The 21699-nt window shown below is 41.6% G+C and overlaps 1 protein-coding gene across 1 annotated transcript in view; it reads left to right on the forward strand.

The window, feature by feature from the left end:
• The first annotated feature begins 987 nt into the window (after positions 1-987).
• The window catches only part of adgra2 (adhesion G protein-coupled receptor A2), a 39783-nt gene continuing 19071 nt past the window's right edge, over positions 988-21699 (forward strand). The window contains exons 1-2 of the mRNA XM_085293970.1: positions 988-2083; positions 19985-20056. Of these exons, the coding sequence (XP_085150096.1) occupies positions 1794-2083; positions 19985-20056 (362 nt within the window). The 5' untranslated portion in view covers positions 988-1793. The remainder of the gene's footprint in view (positions 2084-19984; positions 20057-21699) is intronic.

The following is a 21699-nucleotide window of genomic DNA, read 5'->3' on the forward strand; positions in this document are numbered from 1 at the left end:
GATTTGAATCGCCACGGTTTCCATCCTACTGAGCTTCTCGTATATCAAAAGGTATTTTTAAAACTGAAATATTGTATTTTGGGAAGTTTCCATACACGCAGGGAGAAAAAAAGAGCAGCAGAGCCAGAGGAAGGATTCTTTTACTTTTAGGGGAGAAATGTAATGTTTCTGTAAAATAAATAAATATATATATATTTCTATATATATATATAGTTCTTTCAACAAAATATTTAATGTTTTTTATTATCTCAGAATAATTGAGGAAGAACATTCAGTGAAAATTTGATAGAATAGGACTGAAAAAAGCTTATCTGTATTGGAGCCCTGACAGCTTCTTTGTGCCAGCCACTCCAGTTTCAGCATTTATGAGAAGCCACGGAAACAAAAGAAAACATGCCATTAATCTAGAAGTTATCATCTACAATATGACACCCCATTCTCTACGTCTACATTTTAAAGATCAATAACTCTAATCATAACTCTTTCTGCAGCAACAATATCACATTTGCCGTAGCGTATCTGTAAAAGTCTTTGCTTCCTCTGCTTCCCGTCGATTGAATGAAAACTCTTTGATCTGCTCCAAAGGCACAATACAATGAAGGCTTTCCACATTCATTCATAATTTTAGTTTTAGGCTCCCGGTGCAGGCAGGCACTGAAATCAAGACCTTTCAGACTTTTACACCCAGGCCGATCAACATTTTCAAAAGCAGTTTCCCTTTCTGATGAATTTATCATTGAACGTATTATTGTTGTAATGGGATAAAAGCCAAAAGTTGAGTTAATAACTAGGCCTAATTATTTCGATAATTATTTCAGTTTTGCTTATAGGTGAAATATTTGTGGGTTTTAGGCAAACTCATATCCATAATATTAAACCTAATGGGCCGTATGTTTTTTTTTTTTTTCTTTTCTTTTTTTTTTGTGAAGGCGTGTAACGTGAGTCGTCGTTACCCTGACCCCCTCCCCGGTCACATGTGGAACCTCCTCTCTGTCTCGCTCTGTGCAGATCCGGATGCGCTAGGACCGCGGGGACCAGGGCGCAGACGAAGACGGAATGGGCGCACTTGGGGTAGTAACCAAGTGATTTTTGAGTGTGACAGAGGCAAGCAAGCAAAACCGCTAGATTCTGGGAATTACACCGCAGCTCCGAGCTCACTTCTAAACGAACTAAAAGTTGCTGTTTTTTGTTTGTTTCTTTTTTCCAACAAGTTCAAACTGAATTCAAGTTGCGCATGAGAGTAAGCAACGGTGAGCTTAGGGATTGGAGGAAAACACTGAGGGAAACTTTCAAGAGATGCGAGCAAGTGAAAAAGAGAATTAATTTTTGTTCATATAAACGACAGCGTGGCTGTGGATGTGACTGCTCAGCCGTCAATCTCACCAACCCCTGGATTAAGTTCGCAGAAGGCGAGATAACGGTAATCTGGACACTCCCACTTCTCTAAAGGTAATTAACACAGCCATCAACTTTTTAGAGACATATTGGATCGCTTTTTTTCTAACTGTTGTGGACGTTTGGAGGGTGACACATCTCTTGGATTTATTAAAAGCGTTTGGACCAGAGGGAGTTGTGCGCCCGGGCTGCCATGACATAACGGGACACTTGGGGAAAAAATCAACGGCGCTGAATATTTCTGGAATGACCGGATGACGAGTGTCCATTGTTGAGCGGATCCTTTAACCTTGCCATTCATTCAAGGCCTGAAAGCTGATTTTATTATTGTTGTTGTTATTACAACTTTCTTCTCGCCCACATTACACCCACTGAAAGCTCCATGCTGCAGATATGGGATGATTGGAGGCTGGGGTGCAGCTGAGGTGAGATCCAGCCGAAGGACAATGTTTGCGCCCGGCGTTGGCATCCCTCTGCTGCCGGGGCGTCTGGTACTGATGCTGCTCCTGTTGCCGAGGCTCTACCAGGCTTGCCCGGGGCTGCTCGCCTCCACCAGTGGCTGCAGCTGCGCGGAAGAGCGCCCCAAACTGCACAGCGTCCAGGCTGTGGGGATCAGGGTCAGCTGCAGCAAGGGGGAGCTGACTGAACTTCCGGATCCCGGCTTGCTGCCCAACAGAACCGTCACTCTGTGAGTTGGAACACTTTGAGCATCACTGTAACATTCAAACTGACGAATTAACAGTGTATTATTATCATAAGGCTGGATTTTTGAAGGCTGGGCCTGACATACTGGTGTCACTGGTACAATTAGGCCTCATTTCTGTTCTCTGGTGTCACTCAGCTTTCATAATAGTATTTCTGAATGTCCCCTAAACATTTTGGAGGGGAAATATTATCCAATCTTTTTAAACAACTTGTTTCCATAGTTAAATTAAGTTGAAGTCACAGGATGTCCATGTTATAGGATTAGGGAAGTCACCTTTAGTTGTTCATTCTTAAAAAGTACTCCCAATGTGATTATCATCTAAGGCTTAAGTATTCTGGGAGCCACACACCGATGACCCCTTGACCTTAGTTTTACCTACATTAATGGCTTTCTGAGTTAATAAGACTTGTCAGGTTAGGCGCTTACATCTTGATTTACTTTAACTGCTGGGCTGAACGCTGCCATGCTGCAAACCATTAAAACAAGCGTTGAGAGGGCATAGGGCTGACTGTAGCCATCATCTGGCCCTGCCTCTCTGACACAACTCTGTCGCTTTAAATTAGACTCAGCTAGACGCCCTGTCTTCAGCTCGCTCCTTCTTCTTCCACCGCCGCCGCCGCTCGTGCACATGGCCCAGCTGACTTGGCCTCGCAGAACTAGAATAAACAGAAACAAATTATAAGTATTTTATGTCTGAGTCTTTGCTTTACTGGTGGGCGGCTCCTTAAATGCCGCAACACCCTGCCTCACTATCTCCTTCCGTTGAAAAGGGAGGAAGAAAAAAAACATCTGGCGAGAGCTGGACAGCACTAATCCTGACCCAGAATAGTTGCATATTTGTAATTATAAAGCAGTTATTTGTGTGGTCTGTTTTGGACCAAACTTGAAAGCACTACCATCACTGGCCAAAGTACACTATTGCCCATGACTGATGGCCTACCGATCTATTAGTGACACATTTCTTTGGACAGTAACACACCACTTTCTTCACAGCTGCTCAGTCTTTTGAAGACATTGCTCATTCCCACAGTGTGTTAGTGTCTCTGTACTCTGACCCAGCGGGAGAAATGCTAAGTGCACATCGTCACAGGGGGAAAAACATGTTCAACTGCCCCACTGGAGAAAGCATATGAGGTAAAGTGAGGGGATTTATGCCCAGGAGAGCTAAAGCCAGCCAGCAGTCCATTTATAGGACTTTATGTTTCTTGCTTATTAAAGGCAGGATAAACATCTGGGGAACACATTGCTGAAAAGCTGGAGGAGGTGAAATGGCTCGGGTGGCAGTGGTTGAGGTGACTTAAGATAATCTCCTATACCCACACCTAACTTTGGTTAAGATGTTTTGTGCATGCGCTTTGCATTCTGTGACACTTTTTTGATTAAGCTCTCTGCCAGGCGAAAACAATTCCGCTTGCAATCCACCATTTTCTCTATATCCCGGGAACGACGGTGTCTAGAAAGTTTGTTTTCCTGAGGATTCGGTGAGTCTTTTCAAGCGCCTGCGTTCCCACTGTTGCTCGTGACATTAGCTCCAGATGTGGAATGCGAGAAGTTGTGTGGGTATTCGTGTTATTCCTGACATTCCACAGACGCTCTGAAACTGCAGACAGTATCCCAGGTGCGGCATAGGAGCTTTTTCCATGCCCTACATCACTTTTCCTCCTCTCCAGAATCGGAGGGCTTGAGAGCCAGGCCCTGCTGCCCTCTCTCTGGGGCAGCCTGGAGGAATGCTCTCCTCCATGCTGAGCAGGCAAAGGCTGGAGGACACCAGGCCTTGGGCTTCCGGGGCTGGCTGCTACGTGTAATTCACAACAGCTGGCCCCTGTGAACATTCCAGCTGAGGCCCCTGAGCCTCATGGGAAAACCCGACGGCGATTTGTTTATTAAAACTATTAGCTGGCTGTTTGTTGCTCCTGCCATCCATAAAGGAGCAGCAAACAGTCCACCCCCCTGACCCCCCCAATATTATCACCTCCTCCTATGGCTCGTCAGTATCTCTGTTTGGAGTTTGTTTACACTGCAGTGTGTGTCACGTTTACACATCGCCGTTTCTTTAAACTTATGCTTATCAGTAGTTTAATGGTGTATAAATTTATTCTCAGCCTTCTCCATCGAGCTCCAGTCGTTTGTCCCACTTTCATTCGTTTCTCTTTATCTCCATCCCCCCTCCCCCCGCTCTCTATCATGAGTTCATCCACATGCAGTAACTCTCAACCTAAATATTTAGTCGTCTTGGTAGGAAACTGCCATGTCCAAACTTCTTCCAGATGTGAGCTTGAGCAGGCTTGTGTTTAGGCCTAATTATGCACGGCTGCAGAGGAGGTGGATCGCTGAGAGAGGAAGAGGAGTGGAAAGGGAAGAGAGGGTAAAACAGATAAGGGTGTGAAAGTGAAAAGTTCGGTTGAGGAGAAAGTGGGAAAAGACGGTGTAGGTTAAAAAGAGGCCGGAGCGAGGGAAGAAGGTCGAATACGAGGAGTAGAAGAAGTGGGACGAGGAAATCAAAGGGGAAAGAAAGAAAGCTGAGCAAGAAAAATGATGGAGAGAGGAGAAGTTTGGCAGGCAGTTCAGAGGGATGTGCCCCTGGAGACTGAAAACTCCCCATCCCCTGACTAACAGATCTTTAGCTCCAAGTTGAGACACAAGAGGAGGAGGCAGGGCTCCTAAATGCATCAACATAGCTTCACTTTTAATACATTACTTCGTGTCTCTAATATTTTGGATGTTACATTTGTCTTTGCCTGTTAGCGGAATTATGCAAAACTACAATTTTGGGTAACACCACTGCCGCTGAAGCAGCTGGTTGGAGCTGGAGTTAATTTTTAAACAATATGCCCAATATTCATAAGATCTATGATAAATCCATATGATATCAATTTTTTTGGTTTGTGTTTTAAGTTTGCTAAAATTTCACAGGCTCCGTTGTTTCCGATCTTCATCAGAACTGGACCAGATCATCTTCATACCAAGATATTATATGGATTTCTCATTTTCAAAAGCTTTTATTCATCATGGCAATGAAGCTGTTGAAAAGGAAGTTAGGTCATATCTTGGCAACGCGTTCAAGGACATACATGGACGCGGGACTTTGTTTTGACGAAGTGCAAACAGTCTTTCTTCATTTGCTGCAAAATCGAATAACTTTTGGTTACTTAAAAGAAATAATTCTCGTCTGTGATAATGCCAAGGGAGGTTCAAATCTGAGACATTTTCTAATGCAACTGGCATATTGTTTTTTATCAAGAGCAGATTGGATGTTTCTGTCATAATAATTCAGCTGGATGAACTGAGAGAACTCATCTGTGTCAAAAAAGACTGCAGATCTCTACAGCTTAGACACTGAAGGCACCAGCTTCTCTACACAGTCTTCTCCATGCCCCAAGCTTAGGTTATTTAGTTGTGCTTCACACCTGGCCAGTCAGAATGGTACAGGCCTTACTAGTACTGGTAAAAGTCAGAAAAGCTGTTTGGAAAATGGATTTAAAGGTGATGCATAAAAGTGAGGAGTGGAATACATTAGGGTAGCGCTAGACCCAGTGAGAGTGTTAATGCCAGGTCTGAACCTATTCAAGTACCAGTCATCAGTCATTATTGGACATGTTTGAATTAATAGGGCAGGACTGAGTCATTCAAACATCTGCTGGGGATGCCACAATGAACAAGGTGACATTGTTCACATGTCTGTTCCAGCCTAACGACCCCGACAGTAATTCATAGAAAGACGTAGGGACAACATGGGCACCAATGTTGGTACATCCCCAGTTTTATGCATCCCAAATAGCCTAAAAGAAAATGAGTGAATTGGCAGGAGAAAGGCTCAGTGACACAGGACGCTCCCAGTAAAGCTAAGAAGACTATACTGAGGCTATTGACAGAGGGAGGAACATCTGTACCTACTCTAAACGGCTTACATCTCTAACAGAAGCTGTCTCTTATGCCTCTATAGCAAAAGTTCATAGTTTCCATTCTCTCAACTGGTTTGGAGTGTAAACACACTTTTCTTACATACCTGTCAATACCAGGGACTAAACAGAACTGTTTCTGTCAGACTTCAGCCTGACAGCTATAGTATGTTTTTTAAGACTAATGTCGATATTTGATGATTTAAAAATCCAATATATCGGCCGATATTTTTTTTCTTTCAGACACCTGAAACGCAAAAAAACTTCCATTTGTTATGTGTAGGTATTTAGTGATTCTGCCTGACTCTGTTTTGTTTGTAGTTCCAAACACTTGTTGGCAAAAGGGATGTTGCAGAGTGCCCCCTGGTGGGCAAACTATGCAACTTCCTGGCTGAAGGGTGTTTCTGTTGTCTCTTCTTTACTTGTTTCATTTTCTGTCATTTGCTGTTATAAATGGCAATATCAATAGATCAGAAAATATTTAATAGTGGCCTAAAATTTTGGCCCGTTGATAAATTGGTCCAGCTGTAGAGTTCGAAATTCCAGTTAGCTAACTGTTTATGTATGCGATTGGAATAACAAATCTGGCATTTTTGTTAACCCCCCCTCCAAAAAAAACCCATCCAGGTTGTTATTCCAATAATAATGTAATTTGATCTGAAAAGTGTGGATGCCAACTGTTGCAAAATGAGCCCATTAATCACAATGATTGATGGGCTCATTACTAACAAGTTATTATAATTTTAATGGAATATCCACATACGCATAATTTCATCAACCCCTGTGTCCCAAAGCCAAATGTTGTTTATTATGTTGAAAGTTTAGCTCTGCTGACTAAAGAAGCTGTAATCTTTCGGTATCGGCTATTTCAGTGTTTTCAGCATCTTCAGACTTTCTTCGTAAACTGATCACAGAATTCTTGTTGTATGAAGTGAAGGCTGTTTCAGAAGATTTCATACTGTAGGTTCTACTACTGCATTAGGGAACAGGACAAAAATGGCTTTAATAATAATGAAAATGTGGGAGGCTGTGAAGCACAACTTAGCAGAAGGAAGAGTTCATTCAATCTTTCATCTGAAAAAGGATGTTTCACAGACAATCAGCTGGCAGACATATGCAAATATGCCAGTTTGGGGTATCTGTGTTGAAGCAAGCAATATATATGTATCATTAGCTAACTGGTATACGTATCCTACAGATTCATGCTATAGCCCTGAAACACCCAAAGAAAAATGAGTGCAGCGTGGGGGCAGCTGTCTTTGTTTTAGCGTTTTAATGAATAACAGACAAATGAAGAGAACGTACAGTGGCAGCTCATGTGCAAATGTGCTGGTGCTTCATAACTTGTGGTTTGTACCCAAGTCAAAGCTGTGCTCCTCCTTTGGCGTATTTTCTTGTCATCATTGTCAGTGACTGATGGCTGTGGCTCAGTGGATGCCAGCCTGAGCGAGTGGGCTCAGATACTCAGAGTGAGGGTCAGCAGCATGCCCATCCTTGGCGTGATCGTCCCCCCTCCCTCCCCATCCAAGACAGCTGCAGTTGCTCTCTCTGCGTGCTTGAACTTGAGCCCAGTATGTCAGTGTGGCTAAATGGCAGTCAAGGGTTTCAGATGAAAGTATTTCAGCCACGGCAACAATATTTTTTATCAGTGAGGATCATGGAAGTGAATGTCTGCCCATTTACTTCCTTCAGACAGTATGTTTTTGCATGATTTTTGCATTAAAACCAGCATCACTTGAGATGCAAACTTTATGTTCACATATACAGAGATAAACTAGTTTTTGCTCTTTAGTGTCACATTTTTTTGTGTGACCTAGGTCACTTTGACATTATTTTTGTCCAGTGTCCTGCACAAACTTACGTTAGGTCATTCTTGCACAGCTAACAGACAACACATCAGCATAAAACAGTTGGCTCTCCCTTCCAACTTTTACCAGTTCAACTCTTAGCAAGAAAGCAGATAAAAGCTTGATTTTTGAGCTACTCCTACAACCACATTTTGTCTTCATCTCATGTAGATCGTGTGCTTGAGTGGCACTGCCAGCAAACACACCATCGACATGACCAACTCGGCTTATTCATTTGTTTTTTAAATTATTCATGAGAAAAAAAGAGAAAATGTCTAAAAGGTAGCTATTTGATGCTGATCATGACTCTGTCATGTTGAGAAACACAGTACCCGATTACAGCTTTCTAAAGCTTAATGACTCAAAGAGATTATTAATTCAATTTATTCAGATTTACAGTTTGAATACTGAATTGGCTCCAAGTGTGTGCTGATTATTATTATTAAAAAAACATCCACTTGTAGTACAAAACACTGCTGTCTGTGTGTTCTTTTCACCATGTTTGTTTAACTAACTTACGTATAGTTTCTCTATCAAATGTCCTCATGAGCAGTCTCTTAGTTTGTTCACAGCTGCTAGCAAAATGTACGGCACACGCCCTGTTACACTGTTGTGGTTGCTCCTTCTCCATTTGAACCAGCATAATTATTAGAATTTTACAGGATTTATATATTAAAATTCTTTCTATAATATTACTAGTGTTAGCAGTGGCTGAACTAATCCTGCATAATCTACACCTACAAGAATATGCTACACCAGCATCTAAGCAGTCTGCCTCTAAAAAGGAGTGATGGAGAAGCCTTTTTGTTAACCCCACATTCATCTGGTTTGAGTCTTTTCATTTTTGGCTCTGTTTATCTGCCCATCATGAAGCCCGATATCATTTGCTACATCTGCTACGCCCTCTGAGTGTCTATTTTTTCAAAGCCAGCTCACCTCAGTAGTATAATTGGCTGCCTACAGTATTAATCTGTGTGCCTTTAATCGCTGTGCTATCTTCTGAGTCACATCATCAGCCTCTCACTTGTGGCAAATGGGAGGCTGGATACCCAAGGGCCAGCAGATGTGTCGGTGGTTTATGATTGCTCTGTGAGTCAGTGTTTGTCAGATAGGAGCGTGACTACGAGACATCCCGAATGACATCTTATCATCAGGGAAAGTTCACGGAGAGAGAGAGAGAGAGGGAAAGAGAGAGCGTGCTGGCTGGGCATTCCTGAAGAGTTTATTTATGTGGGGAAAGGTGTTGAGACGAGGGGGAGCAGACTCCCCTCCACACATGTTAGGTGTGGCCGTGGTCAGCAATAAATCAAAAAAGCAAACAACGGCCTGACACTGGATACTCCGAGTTTTCTACTGCAGCTGCAGCACCTGCCAGTGCCACACAAGCCTTGTATTTTATTAAGTCCTTGCAGTTCAAGGTAACATAAGCAGAGAGGGAGTCTTCGCCGTCATACTGTGTGTACTGCAGCTGCCCGCCCGTTTGCTTGATGAATGTGCATTTCACTTATCACCTTGTTGTGTTTGTTGATTAAATGGCCCCGGTGTTCCAAAACTTGGCAAAAACAGCGGTGTGTTGTCATAGTAATCTCATACCCCCAAGTGGCTTTTTGTTATTTTAGTTTTTCCTTTCTCGCTGCTCTCTTCTTATCTTACTCCAAAAATGCCTGACTTTGGCTTTTCTTTGCCAGCGCTAACTTCCCGCTCCCTGTGTCTGACCACAGCGGCCCCCAAAGTTCCTGCTCCGGGTCGACAACACATGGGACGGAGATAATGGGTGTCTGTAGTGGGAATGCCTGTGGCTTGCGTGAGTGTATGTGTGTGTGTGCATGCATGTGTGTGTCTTTGAACTAATCTATGGCAATGCAGTGCAATCATCTTCTGAATTTCATATACTTTTATATTACTTAGAGTATACTAAGTAACTGTATCCATCAGTATGAATAATGTGCTTACACTTTCAGTTTTAGAGGGTGGGTTGACCAGGACAATTATACAGCAACTACAGAAAGTATCGAATGTGCAAGAACAGTAACGTGTCGAGCAAAGAGGCTGAACTTAGTGCTTCATGGCTTTGGACATGGCTAGTGCCATTTTATCACCAATCTGGATTTAAGCACAACAATTAAGAGCTAAAAGTCTGCATTAGTCTGTGTACTAACACTAAATGAACATATGGCAGAATTTAAAGTCAAGGAAAGCTTTTGGGTTTCCTTTTGTCAGTCATGTCAGTGTGCTTGAATGGAAACACATGCAGATAGGTTGCTCCTCTGAAAATGTTTTTAAATGCCACATTGTCACAAACAAATAAGCAGTTCAATCAGCAGCTTATCCACCGCTCTCTTACTGTGAATGAACTGCATATGGTAATCCTTCCTCTGGATAATTGTAGGGGTCTTTTATAAGCGCCTGTTGTTGTGATTTGGTGCCATATAAATACAATGAAATTGAATTAAACTGAATTTCAAAGTTCATCAGGTTGGAGGCTCTCATTAGCTTGCAGCAGCTCTCCATAGCAGAGTAAAGACTGCTGTCGACAGATGTTGGAGTTCACCAGACTGTATGATGATAGATGACAGATTGTAAATTTATAAATTACATGGCAAGTATAGGTGTAAACCTTTGCCAATCTGTCCTAGAGTGATTGCAGTCGATCTGAGTTGTATGGCAATTGTTGGGAGACAGCTTGCCTTCCACTGGGCGACCTGTGCAATCGCCATGTGGTAGAAGTGGATCACCCAGAAGTTGAGGGTGTTGCACGCACAAACTATGATTACCGATGCAACCAGAGCTTATATTGTTCACTTGCACTCCCCTATCAGCAGCACAGGGATGGAAAACAAATAAATTGCTTTATATGTGGAAGGGGCTTTAGATGGAAAGATAAATACTGCAAGTAGTGGGAAATAACAACCCCAGCTTTGTCCCCGAGGTAACGTCATGTGACCACATTTTTTTTTCCTAAGAAACAAATTGTTAAATAAAAAAGAGATACTGATAGTGTGTTTTTGTATCTTTATCAACGGTACTCAAGTATATAAAACCAACCAGCAGCTCATCTTCATCGTTACTCAAAACCATTGTATTATTGAGTAAGCTGTTACACGGAGCCACAACAAACTAAACATCTGTTGCTTGGATTGTTTTATCCTTACACTGTCTATGAATACGATCTGGTTTAGAGCTACATTTAAAGTGACTGAACAAGTTGTGACATGAAGCAATAACCCTTGATTAAAATCTTCTTGATGGCTTAACCGCTGTTTAAAGATACAGTATGAATGTGTGTTCCTTCGGAAAGAATGGTGGTCTACCAGTTTTTATTACAGATGCCTTTTGATTATTTAATACACTGTGGTATCCTCTGGTGTTGAAACGTTGGTAAATCTGAATTGAGCCCTGACTGTCATTCGAGAAAGCATTACTGCTGCACAGAAATGAAAAAAGAAAAACAACCTTCTCACAGATTCCTCTAAAGGCACTCAGTATCTGGGGCAAAAAGATTTTAGCCAAGCCTTTGTAAACGCGGCCTGATTTCCCAGCAGTCTTTGCTGGGAATCAGAAAACAGAGGCTGGTTATGAAACAGAACAATGAGACAATGTTAACAGGCATACACCACATTCCACTCACTGTCTCAAATGGCTAAATTCACTAAATTGCCTCATTAAAAGTGTAAAAACACTTTAGACAGTGATTAAACTGACTATTGTGTTCCTGCACTCCAGCCATAAACTTTCCAGTTTGGTTTGTCTTGACGAGTCTTTGACTATAAATATTGCACTAATTTATTGCAGCCTCACAGTAAGGCGGTTTTATTTTAGCTTGTGTTCCCTGATTGTTAATATTTGTGGCAGCTACTTGTTTATGTCTTTGGAGTTCACTGGTTTCTCAGCTTTAATAAATTGTATATTGAAGCGCTCTTGGTAGACAGTTCCTGATAGCAGAACTCGATGAATTGTCTAATAAGACCAACTTGAAGTGGAGACCTTCCTCTCCAAATCGTGTATTGTGTGTGTGTGTGTGTGTGTGTGTGTGTGTGTGTGTGTGTGTGTGTGTCAGCCTGTGCGCACACATATGGGAAGGGCGTGCATGGCCACATCTCTCAAAATAGGCTCCAGTCCTCCCCTCTCTAATTAGAGACATTTAAAAAACCCAGATTTTAATTTTAGACTAGTAGTTTTTGGACCACTTATGCGCGCGCACACACACACATACCCATCGAGTTAAACATACACACTTTCCATATAAATAAATCTTATAGGTCACACACTAGTACATATAAATCTGCGCGCACGCACACAGACACACACACACACACACACACACACACACACACACACACACACCACAAACCACAAAGCCTAACTGCTTGGCCCTGCATGTTAACCCAAGCACAATGCAGTACACTCTATAATAAGCGGTTCAGCATATCAGATGCAGGAGCACACTCCCCACGCTAGGCCTTGAGGGACATAAATATGATAACAAAACTGAGTAATGCAAGAAAATTATTGGCATAAATCATTAAATTCATCTATTTTGTCATATACACGAATGACAGGAATCTGTACCACTCCTTCATGTGGCTGCTCTCACCCTCTTCTCCCTGTTTGATGACTAAATTACTCAATGTGGGTCTGCAAAATGATTTCATAAAAAATATTTTTCATGCAATTACATGCAAGTGCCTTTCCATGACAGGCGGTAAATGGGGCTTGTAGCTTGGCAGCGTTCCCTGGTGGCTGCTGCGAGCCCACTGGTGGGTCAGGCACAATGGGCACATTCACATCTTGACATGCATTTGCTGTTTAAGTGCCTGTTGGGCTCAGGGGCATTTAGTCTTTCTGTTATATCTGGTGCCGCGACTTGCCTAGGACAGGCTCAGGGTGCAAGGGGCTCCCAGGACTGCTGGCTTAGGTGACTCTCTGTCTGAAAGGGTTAAGCTATTAGGAATAACCCATGTGCTGAATAGTCGGTGCGATCTGGAAGCCTCTTTTAAAGCACTTATTGTAACAAGGATGACACAACTGGCCTCCCACTCTGAGAGATCTCTCTGCTCTTATTCCTCCTCCCTCCACTTTCCTCCTCTGCTTTCTACAAAATGTGTCTGTTAGTAAGGAAGAGACTTAGAGGAGAGAGCTGGACTGCAATGGATTGCTGTAAAAAAAAAATACACAATTTTAGAGTAAGCAGGCTGTATTTCAAAAATACAGTAAAAAAAATGTAAAAAGAATTACAGTATGGTCACTTTAAATTTTACAATAAAGTGCTGCCAACCCTGCTGCCAGTATTTTACTGTAAAATTTACAGGATTTTTCTTAAAGTTAGAGTTCTGATGCAGGCTGTGAACCATAACCACACATACTGTCAGCAGTCCTACAAATGAAAATGTGAATATTTTCACAGCATAGAATAAATAATTCCCTCAGAAAAAAATAATGCAGTTCACACATACTGATGCATTTCAATATCCCCTGAATTAACATTTACATCTCCTTAAACTGACACTAAACAAATAATCTACATTTACTTTAATACTTAATACTTATATAATTCCTCGCTGTTAACACACCTCACGAAATGTCATTACCCACAATTCTCAGCTGCTAATGAATGTCTTCACAGCTTATGTGTATATGTACAGGTGTATAAATGCTTATTATTGTCTGTCACTGCAGGTTTATTTTTTTTAAAAATCAATTCAAATAATTAATAATGACTGCTGTTTTTAATTGTATTGCCTACATTGTGTTCCACTTAAACAAACATCAGCAGTACTTCATGGCAATTCATTCATTTAGCAAATAGCTTTTTTATAGACGCACTCTTGCATTCTGCATGCAAGACTGGAAGATTAATTGCTGCTGTTAGTAAAAGTTTTCCAGATTGGCTTTCTCACATATCACAGCGCTGAATGTATAAATGGCAGCCCGCTTTAATTACGGCTCTAAGTTTGTCCAGACAGGAATCTCAGCTTAGCAAGTTGTGTATGTTTTTCTGTGGGTGTAAAAGTATCACAGTCATCACAGTCTGTCACTGAAACATTTTCTAAAAGTTTACAGCTCATCTCTTATGACACATCCGATGATGTTATCCTTTCTCGCTGGCGTGCCCGCAGCTGAAGGGATCATTTTGATTCTCCTGGTTTGGGAGCTTAAATTGCAGTGTAATCCACTGCATGCTTCCATCATTTTTTTAAACCACTTATTTGGTTCAGGGTTGTGAGGGTGCTGGAGCATATCCCAGCTGACAGCGGGCGAGAGGTGGGGTACAACTTCCACAAGTTGCCAGCCCGTCATAGTAGCAGTGTAATGTAGATGGGTAATGGCGTCTCATTCATTAGAGCCCGTGTTTGGATGGAGTAAGTGGGATTGGGAAGCTAAATTAGGTAATGCACTTTCTAATCCATCTTTTGGTGTAACCACAGTATTTTGTTGATCCACCCCGTCTGTCTGCATTACTCTGAGGGATATGTGTGTGATGTATATATGAAGAGAAGTGCTGCCATGTCCACTTAGTTCTCCTCTGTGAATGGCACATATTCTTGAAATGCACCTTTGGCTAGAAAAAGCTGCTCAAATGGAAAGCTAAAGGGGAAAATGCAGTAAAATAAATCAGCACTGGTTTTGCAGCTCAGCTATAAGACACAAATGAAAGAGCTCACACAAAGCTGGCCTCTTGTAATCTAAAAGTGGGTAATTGCACCACTTTCAGCAGAGTTCAGCTCCCTCACGGTTAAATTCTTATTAAATTTTATTTATGTGAAACAGACCAGCATGTGCATTATCAAATCGGCTAATTAAACCAGACTTAATTCAGTAATGATGCTCTGAGACTCTCATTTACAGTTAGTCTCATTATCTGGCTCCCATTGGTCTCTGAATTACGACCGGCGTTTTGCCACGTTACCAATCTCTTTCAAGGGTTCTTGTCTCTCACCCCGCGTGTGGTCCTCGAGCGTAAGAGACCAATCCAAAGTTAATTGATGTTTACACAGTGGTGCTTTGGGTTGTTTTTACTCTTTATTACGCTGAACCTGAGCACCTCCGTCTCTTTTGGCCTCGGAGTGCTAGATCGATCGCATCTTTCAAGCGCTCCCGTTGTTTCATCATTGGTGAGACTGCTGCAGCTTCAGGTGTTGTAAAGACTGGATCTGCTGAAGAAGAATGAATCTGTAGTCAGTATGAAAGAAAACCATACTATTATTCACAGAACGTGAAGTGTACTACATACATAATGAGCTCTAGGAGCTTAGCCTGGAGATGAATTCTTATTAAATATAAATCCTTGCTTAAGACTCTTTTTCTGCTTGTGGTTTGCTGTAGAAGCCTGCAGCTACACAGAGCTCACTGTCTGAGTCCAGCATGCCTAAATATTTAGGAGCCAATTGAAATCGGGGCTTTTTACTTAAGTACTGCTCATTTATGTTCGGGACTACATGCCAAACCAGGCTAGAGCATTTCCTGTGTATCCTTCCCCACCCAAAAAAATAAAGAAAAAGTTTAAAGTGCATTTGGCAAAGAAGCAGGATGAGAGGATGAAGGTGGGATGATACTGACACCAAAAAGCAAACAGGACATCCTGTTGTGTTTGAGTTTAAAGCATTCTTGCTGTGGTTAGGACAGATAATAGAGGGATGTATCTTTTTTTTATCGCCTGTGTTCAACCAAACGACGGCCCAAAATCAGCTTTAGAAAGTATACAGAATACAGAAGACAAAGGTGCGTAAGCACCCGCACAGATCAGGCCTTATCCTCCAGGCTCAGGGCAGCGTGTTACCAATGAGACAGCTGTAGTTAAGAGTTGGGGGGTGGGGAGTGGAAGTAAATCAAATACGATTTGTGACGTGCTGTCATTGCTCCCGTGTGGCCCTCAAAGGCTTTGTGGGTTTAGTAAGCAAATTGAGCAAACCAACAAAGTGAGTGGCATGATGCAGGGAGGAGCTGCTGTGGTCTGCTAGACAAGATGCTTTGTATAGTTCTACTTTTTTTACACACCATCATGCAGCATAAGAAGCCTGATCTAACACGGAGCTGTGGCAATGGAAGCTAAAAAGTCAAGTGTGATTCGATGCGTAAATTTACACATTTTTTGCCACTGAACTTCTGGAGAGAAGGTTTTTGCAGGTAGGGGATTTTTTGTTTTTGCATGATGTCAAAGATTTAAATAATACATAATTTGGCATTTTTAAAGATGTAATGTTTACAGAAATTTACTTGAGAATCGAGCTCACTTATTAAAAGGTTTTTTTTCTTAAGAATATTAGTTTACTTGATCTCTTTGGGGATAAGTTTGTGAAAAACCAAGAATACATCCATATGTGTTTTTATGTTTTATATTAAAGAAAACCGTGACGTCAAGTTGTTGCTATACATGTGGTGTTTAACCCTTCTGCTGAGTGAGAACTGCTAGAAGAGAAGCTGGTAACTCGGTTTGACCTGGTGCTTTTCATATGACCTCTTTCTTTTTGATCCTAATGTAAATGAATTATGCGAAATGGTTAAACAAGATCCCTGGGGCCTGACATGTGGCCCTGCTTTCCCTCTCTTTCTCTTTTTCCTTTGGTTGCATGAATTAGATGGATTCAATTAGCCCATCTAATTTAGGCCTCTGTGCTCTGAAAGGGTTAAGTGAATGAAAGATACCATACCGTAGTCTGGACTGAGTTAGCGCACTGACGTGCCATGCGAATAGGTCTTGAAAACAGAAGAAGATTAAATCAATCTGCCATCTGATCTGTCACTTACAGACAGATCTGGCAGAAATGTGCAGTTAAGCCTCAGTAGCAATACTGTGTGCTGAGCAGACATTAGGCCTCCTAGTAGAAGCTGCTTATCTTCTTTGTTTGTAAAGCTCTGTTAACCTACAGTGATGAAGCGATGGACCCTCGTTTGCCTCAGCTGTCACCTGTGTCCGGACCCTGCTCCATCTGTCTGATGACTTTCCAGGAAGTGCTCTCTCTGCAACCCCTGACCTCTCAAACCGGGTTCTGAATAAACAGCTAATTGGCTGGGTTTCCTGTTTAGCCTGATGGGAGCGCTGACTATTTCTGTCTGTTTACAGAGTTCTGCTTCTCTCTCTTTCTCAGAGTTGTACTCTTTGTATTGTTTATAAAAGAACAATGCCCTCCACTACAACTGTGCTCCAAACATCAGGCTTTAGGGATTATACAGCAGTGTCTAGGCCACACAACTCCCCTGCGTTCCTGGAAATCTGCGCCTTTTGTTGCTTATGGGAGGAATTCGGTTAGCTCATTTTGTGTGCGCTGTTTATTTGCGAAAGTCAGCTTTCAAGTTTTAGCGAGATAATTGAAATACCGTGTGTGGAATGTGTGCTGGGTTTAGACCTGAATGCAACACACAAATAAATAAATCTGTGCAGGTTTGGAGAATGCATATTAACTCAGTGTGTGATTATATGAAAGGAGGTGTTTTGTTCCTGTAGGCTTGCAGCGATGTGCACATGTGGGCCTTCGGAGCACACCAGAAACAAATGTGCATTATTCCCTGACTAATAGTTTTCTGCTTAATAAGCAAAGTCCAAAAGGAACTATCTGTATCTCAGCTGTCTGTGTTGAATTAAATGGCTTGTTTCTTTGCCAGATGTGACTTTCTCCTCTCCTATCTGCACTGAATTATTCAGGCAGTTCCGGATCTTCTGTAACTTTCATCCTGGGCCTGCATCCATTTATAGGAGAGATTTTGTGCCCAAAAGTCGAGCAAGAGACCTCAAGGCCCAGGAGTCACGGGTTCAAATCCAGGCTACACCACAAGAGGATTGCTCTCGTCTAACATCCTCTCTCTGCCTTAATAATAATGATTTATTTTGAGGAGTTCAGTGGGAATTTGTGAACATGACATGTTTGTATTTTTTCCAAATCTTGGAAAGGGTTGGGGGGGGGGGAGCTCAGATTTGGGATGACGTCAAAAATGGTGGGAGAGGCTTTACTTTCAGTATTCCAGTCGTTATCATTTTTAGTGTCTTGATTGCAGCACAGCTTGAAAATGTGTTTTCTTTGCTTTTGAAATTTTGCTGATAATTGTCGCAAGATATTGGCTGAAGAGTCCACGATGTAGCTGTAGCAAAAGATGATTTACTCCCTACGTTTCCATTTTGCAATGCTGGCTTTCGACACTTTTAACTGTTACAGGAGGGAAGAAGTGAGTCGGGCCAGCTCATGCTTGTATACTGAGATTGGACGATTAAATCCGGTCATTAAGCGGGCTGGAAGGCGCGGAGCTGAAGGCAGTGTTTTTATTGATGTGGCAGGAAACGGGGGGCTGTGCACTGCTGCTGTAAATCTAACGGACGCTTCACAGTGAGCTCCCTCTCTTAAAGCCGCACACACACAACTTCACTCTCTCAATTAAGAACACACTTAATGTCACAAACAGCCCATTAAAAGCTGTGTGGCAGGGGCAATAATGACGTGAGACTAAAGGGTGTGTTAATGATGGCAGCCTGTCTCCAGGGCAGGGTCCTGGCTGTACCCTGAGCCCACGCTGAGAAGGATATAGACAGGTGTCTGAATCCGAGTGATTATGGTTGTGTATTTTCTTGTTTAAGTTTAGTTTCTATTGTTTGAAAGTGTTATGATTTCATTAGTTTCAGTGTTTATTGTCGTCTTTTTAATTATAGTTGTTATACGGAGGGCATATATCAGAGGCAGTATTCAGGAAAATCAGTACAGGTAGTCCATTAAAGCCTCATTAGCTGTAATACATTTTTTACTAACAGATACTTAAACAAACAATATGTTCTCTAGATTTCTCTAATTTTAGTTAGTCTTAATTTTATTTTCAAAATTCTACTTTTTAGTTAATTTTTAGTTAACTATAACAACCTTGGTTAGCCGGGATAGACCCCCCCCCCCCCCCCGGCGATCCTGATAAGGATAAGCAGAAGAGGATAGATGGATAGATGGATGGTGTAGCTCCATCATAATTGTGATTATGGTGACAGTAATGTGCTGCGTATGGAGAATAAAGTGCTATCAATCTTGACCACTGGTGTTTTTGTGCACCAGTTCTCCACCCAGACCTCCTCTTGAACTTTTTGTGCACTATAAAAATGTCATTCTTCCTGAATTGGAAAAAATGGCGCTGTGACTGTAATTCAATACAGTAGCAGATTTGTTTCAACCCTTATCTGCTACAAAACTTTCATGGTGTTTTAAGTTAATAAATTCTCATGATGCGTTTCTCTTCCTTTCTCTGGCTAACACTCATTTATACAGGTTAGCTTTTCCTTAATCGCCTCTTTATTAATTGTCCTCTTTATTTTTGGACATAGTTTGCAACTATTTGCATGTATGTGTGTGATGAATGATCGTATGGTTGATTATGTGTCTGTATCTTCAGACATTATCTTTAATGTGTGGCTTTTATTCAAACTGTGAAGGACTCTGTGTTTTGACAAATGTCATACAAATAAAGTTGTTTTTATTAAAAAGTAACTATTTTGTTGTAGCTTTTTTTTCTCTATAAAGAAGACAATTAACTTGCTGCACTTTCCATGATCCATGCCTCAGACTAGAAATTTTCCCTATCATGCTTCTACTGTTGTGAATAAGCTAAGCCAACAGGCTTCTGCATGTAGTGTCCTATTTACTTAACTCTCACAAGTATATTGTCACTGAAACTAGGGGCAGAGTATAAGTCTATGCAACTTCTAAAGCAGCCTTGGCCTATTGCCTTATATTTTTGCATTTCCCTGTCAAACCGAGAGATCTCAGCCTCACTTCCACTCTGCCCTCTAGCATTTTGCTCTGTGCACTGATAAGAACTCCAAAGGCCAAGTGATTTGCCAGCGGGGAAAGAGCTAATTACCGTGGCATGTGCCGCCATTTGTTTGATATGGAAAGACATCCCTTTGATCTTAAAAAACAATAACTTATAAATGATTATCAAGATTGCAACCTCTGTCTTGATGCACTTCTGTCTTATCATTTATTTGAAACATCTTTAGGTAATGCTAATGCTAATCTCTCATGTGACTGCAGCACTGAATGGACATTTTCTTTGGCTTTTTTCCTCCTCCTAATTTATGTTTCTATTCTATTTCTATTCCTCATGTTTTTTTTTCAACCTATTTTTAACAACCGTGTGATTTGATTTGTTTCCATTTTTTTTATTTACAGGATACTGAGCCACAACAAAATCCGAGTTCTGAGAAACGGATCCTTCCTTGGACTTTATGCCTTGGATAAATTGTGAGTATCCTTTTCTCATCGTCCTTTATTAAATACTGTGCTTCTGCGGGTGCTCTAATGTCATGTGTATTGTTTCCACTGGATTTATGTGTGAGCTGATTTCTGGCTTGTCTCTGGCCCGGGCCTTGTGGAGACATACAGACAAGGTATCAGAGAGATCTGAGCAGATCTGAGCAGCTATGGCCCATCTATCCGATCACGGGCTTCATTCCAGAAGGGAGGATGATACACTCAGACTGGCTATCACAGACTTATGTTGAAAACTTCACATAATTACACTTCACTCCTCCATTATCAGTAAAGCCCCACTCCACATGACAAGATAAGGGAGATCTCTGGCAGGAGCTGCATGTTGGCAGCTTTGCCTGTGGCTTGCAGACAGTCTGGCCCTCCTTAGCGGCATCGTAATCTCTCTATGAATGGGGTGTGAGACAAGTGAGAGATGAAATATTTTCTTACGAATTTGAGGCGATGCACAGCGCCACTGGTGACAAACGGGAAAGGAACTATAGTTGGAACTGCCAGTGGTGACACATGGCTATAATTGCACGGCCTGTAAGACGATCCACCACCTTGGTCCAGACCACGATATTACGAAAACAAATACAACCCTGTTTTCAAAAGAGCTGGGTTGCTTTGTGTATTGTAAATAAAAACAGACTGTAATCATTTCAAATAATTGAAATGACATATTCAATTGATAAAAGTACAAAGGCCAAACATATAATGTGTTTTTTGCTTTTTGGAAAAAATGTATATATTCATTTCAAACTTGTTGCCAGTAACATATTTGGAAAAACAAAAAGAAAGAAAAAGTTTGGCCATCGGTATGTTTACAGCTGTGCTGGCTTGAATCTTCTTTTAATCGTGTTTTATAAGCGTTTAGGAAACTGAGGAGGCCAACTGTTGTACATTAAGAAGCTAAATGTTTTCCCATACTTGCTTGACATGCAGGGCCTCCTTAGCTGTATGTTTCATTTCACAGTGTACCAAATGTTTCCAGAGGTTGACGGGCCTGGACTGCAGGCGGGCCAGTTAAAGCCCTGAGACTTGTCCTACACAGCCATGTTGTTGTAACACTCTCTGTCATATTTAGGTGGGAATATAAATTGATCAAAACCTGCATGCATCATTCAGAGCAAGTTATCCAGGCTGTGCACACTAATGCACAACAGCCATGCTTTCACACATGCTGGCTTTCCTTCTTCAAATTTCCAAATTTTGACTTTTCATACCACAGGGCAGAGTTTGAATGAGCTTGGGTCTACAGACGTTGACAGTGTTTCTGGTTCTTATACAAAAAATAAATCTTATAAATCATGTTGCCCAATGAATGAAATACAAACAGGATGGGTGTTAAATTAATTAGCACCTACACTCTACTATGCCAATCTCCCTGAATACTCTGATATTCTCACACTGTCCTTGAATCTAGTGTACGTTTCACAACAGATTCATTTTGGGTTTTTTTTTTACAGTGTGCTGTTTCACAGGGCATCCCAGTAAAGCTTTATGGCAACAACACATATGTTGCAGCTTCACTTCGCAAACTTGGATGCTGTAGTCTGGCAGACAGGCTTATATTGTTGGCGAGGGGGCTGGTGGGTATGTTGCAGAGATATTAGTTCCACATGGCACTTCGA

This window comes from Mchenga conophoros, linkage group LG12 (genome assembly GCF_057382185.1).
Source record: "Mchenga conophoros isolate Kocher_MC1m ecotype Shallow Benthic linkage group LG12, M_conophoros_male_GT1.1, whole genome shotgun sequence".
Taxonomy (NCBI): Eukaryota; Metazoa; Chordata; class Actinopteri; order Cichliformes; family Cichlidae; genus Mchenga; species Mchenga conophoros.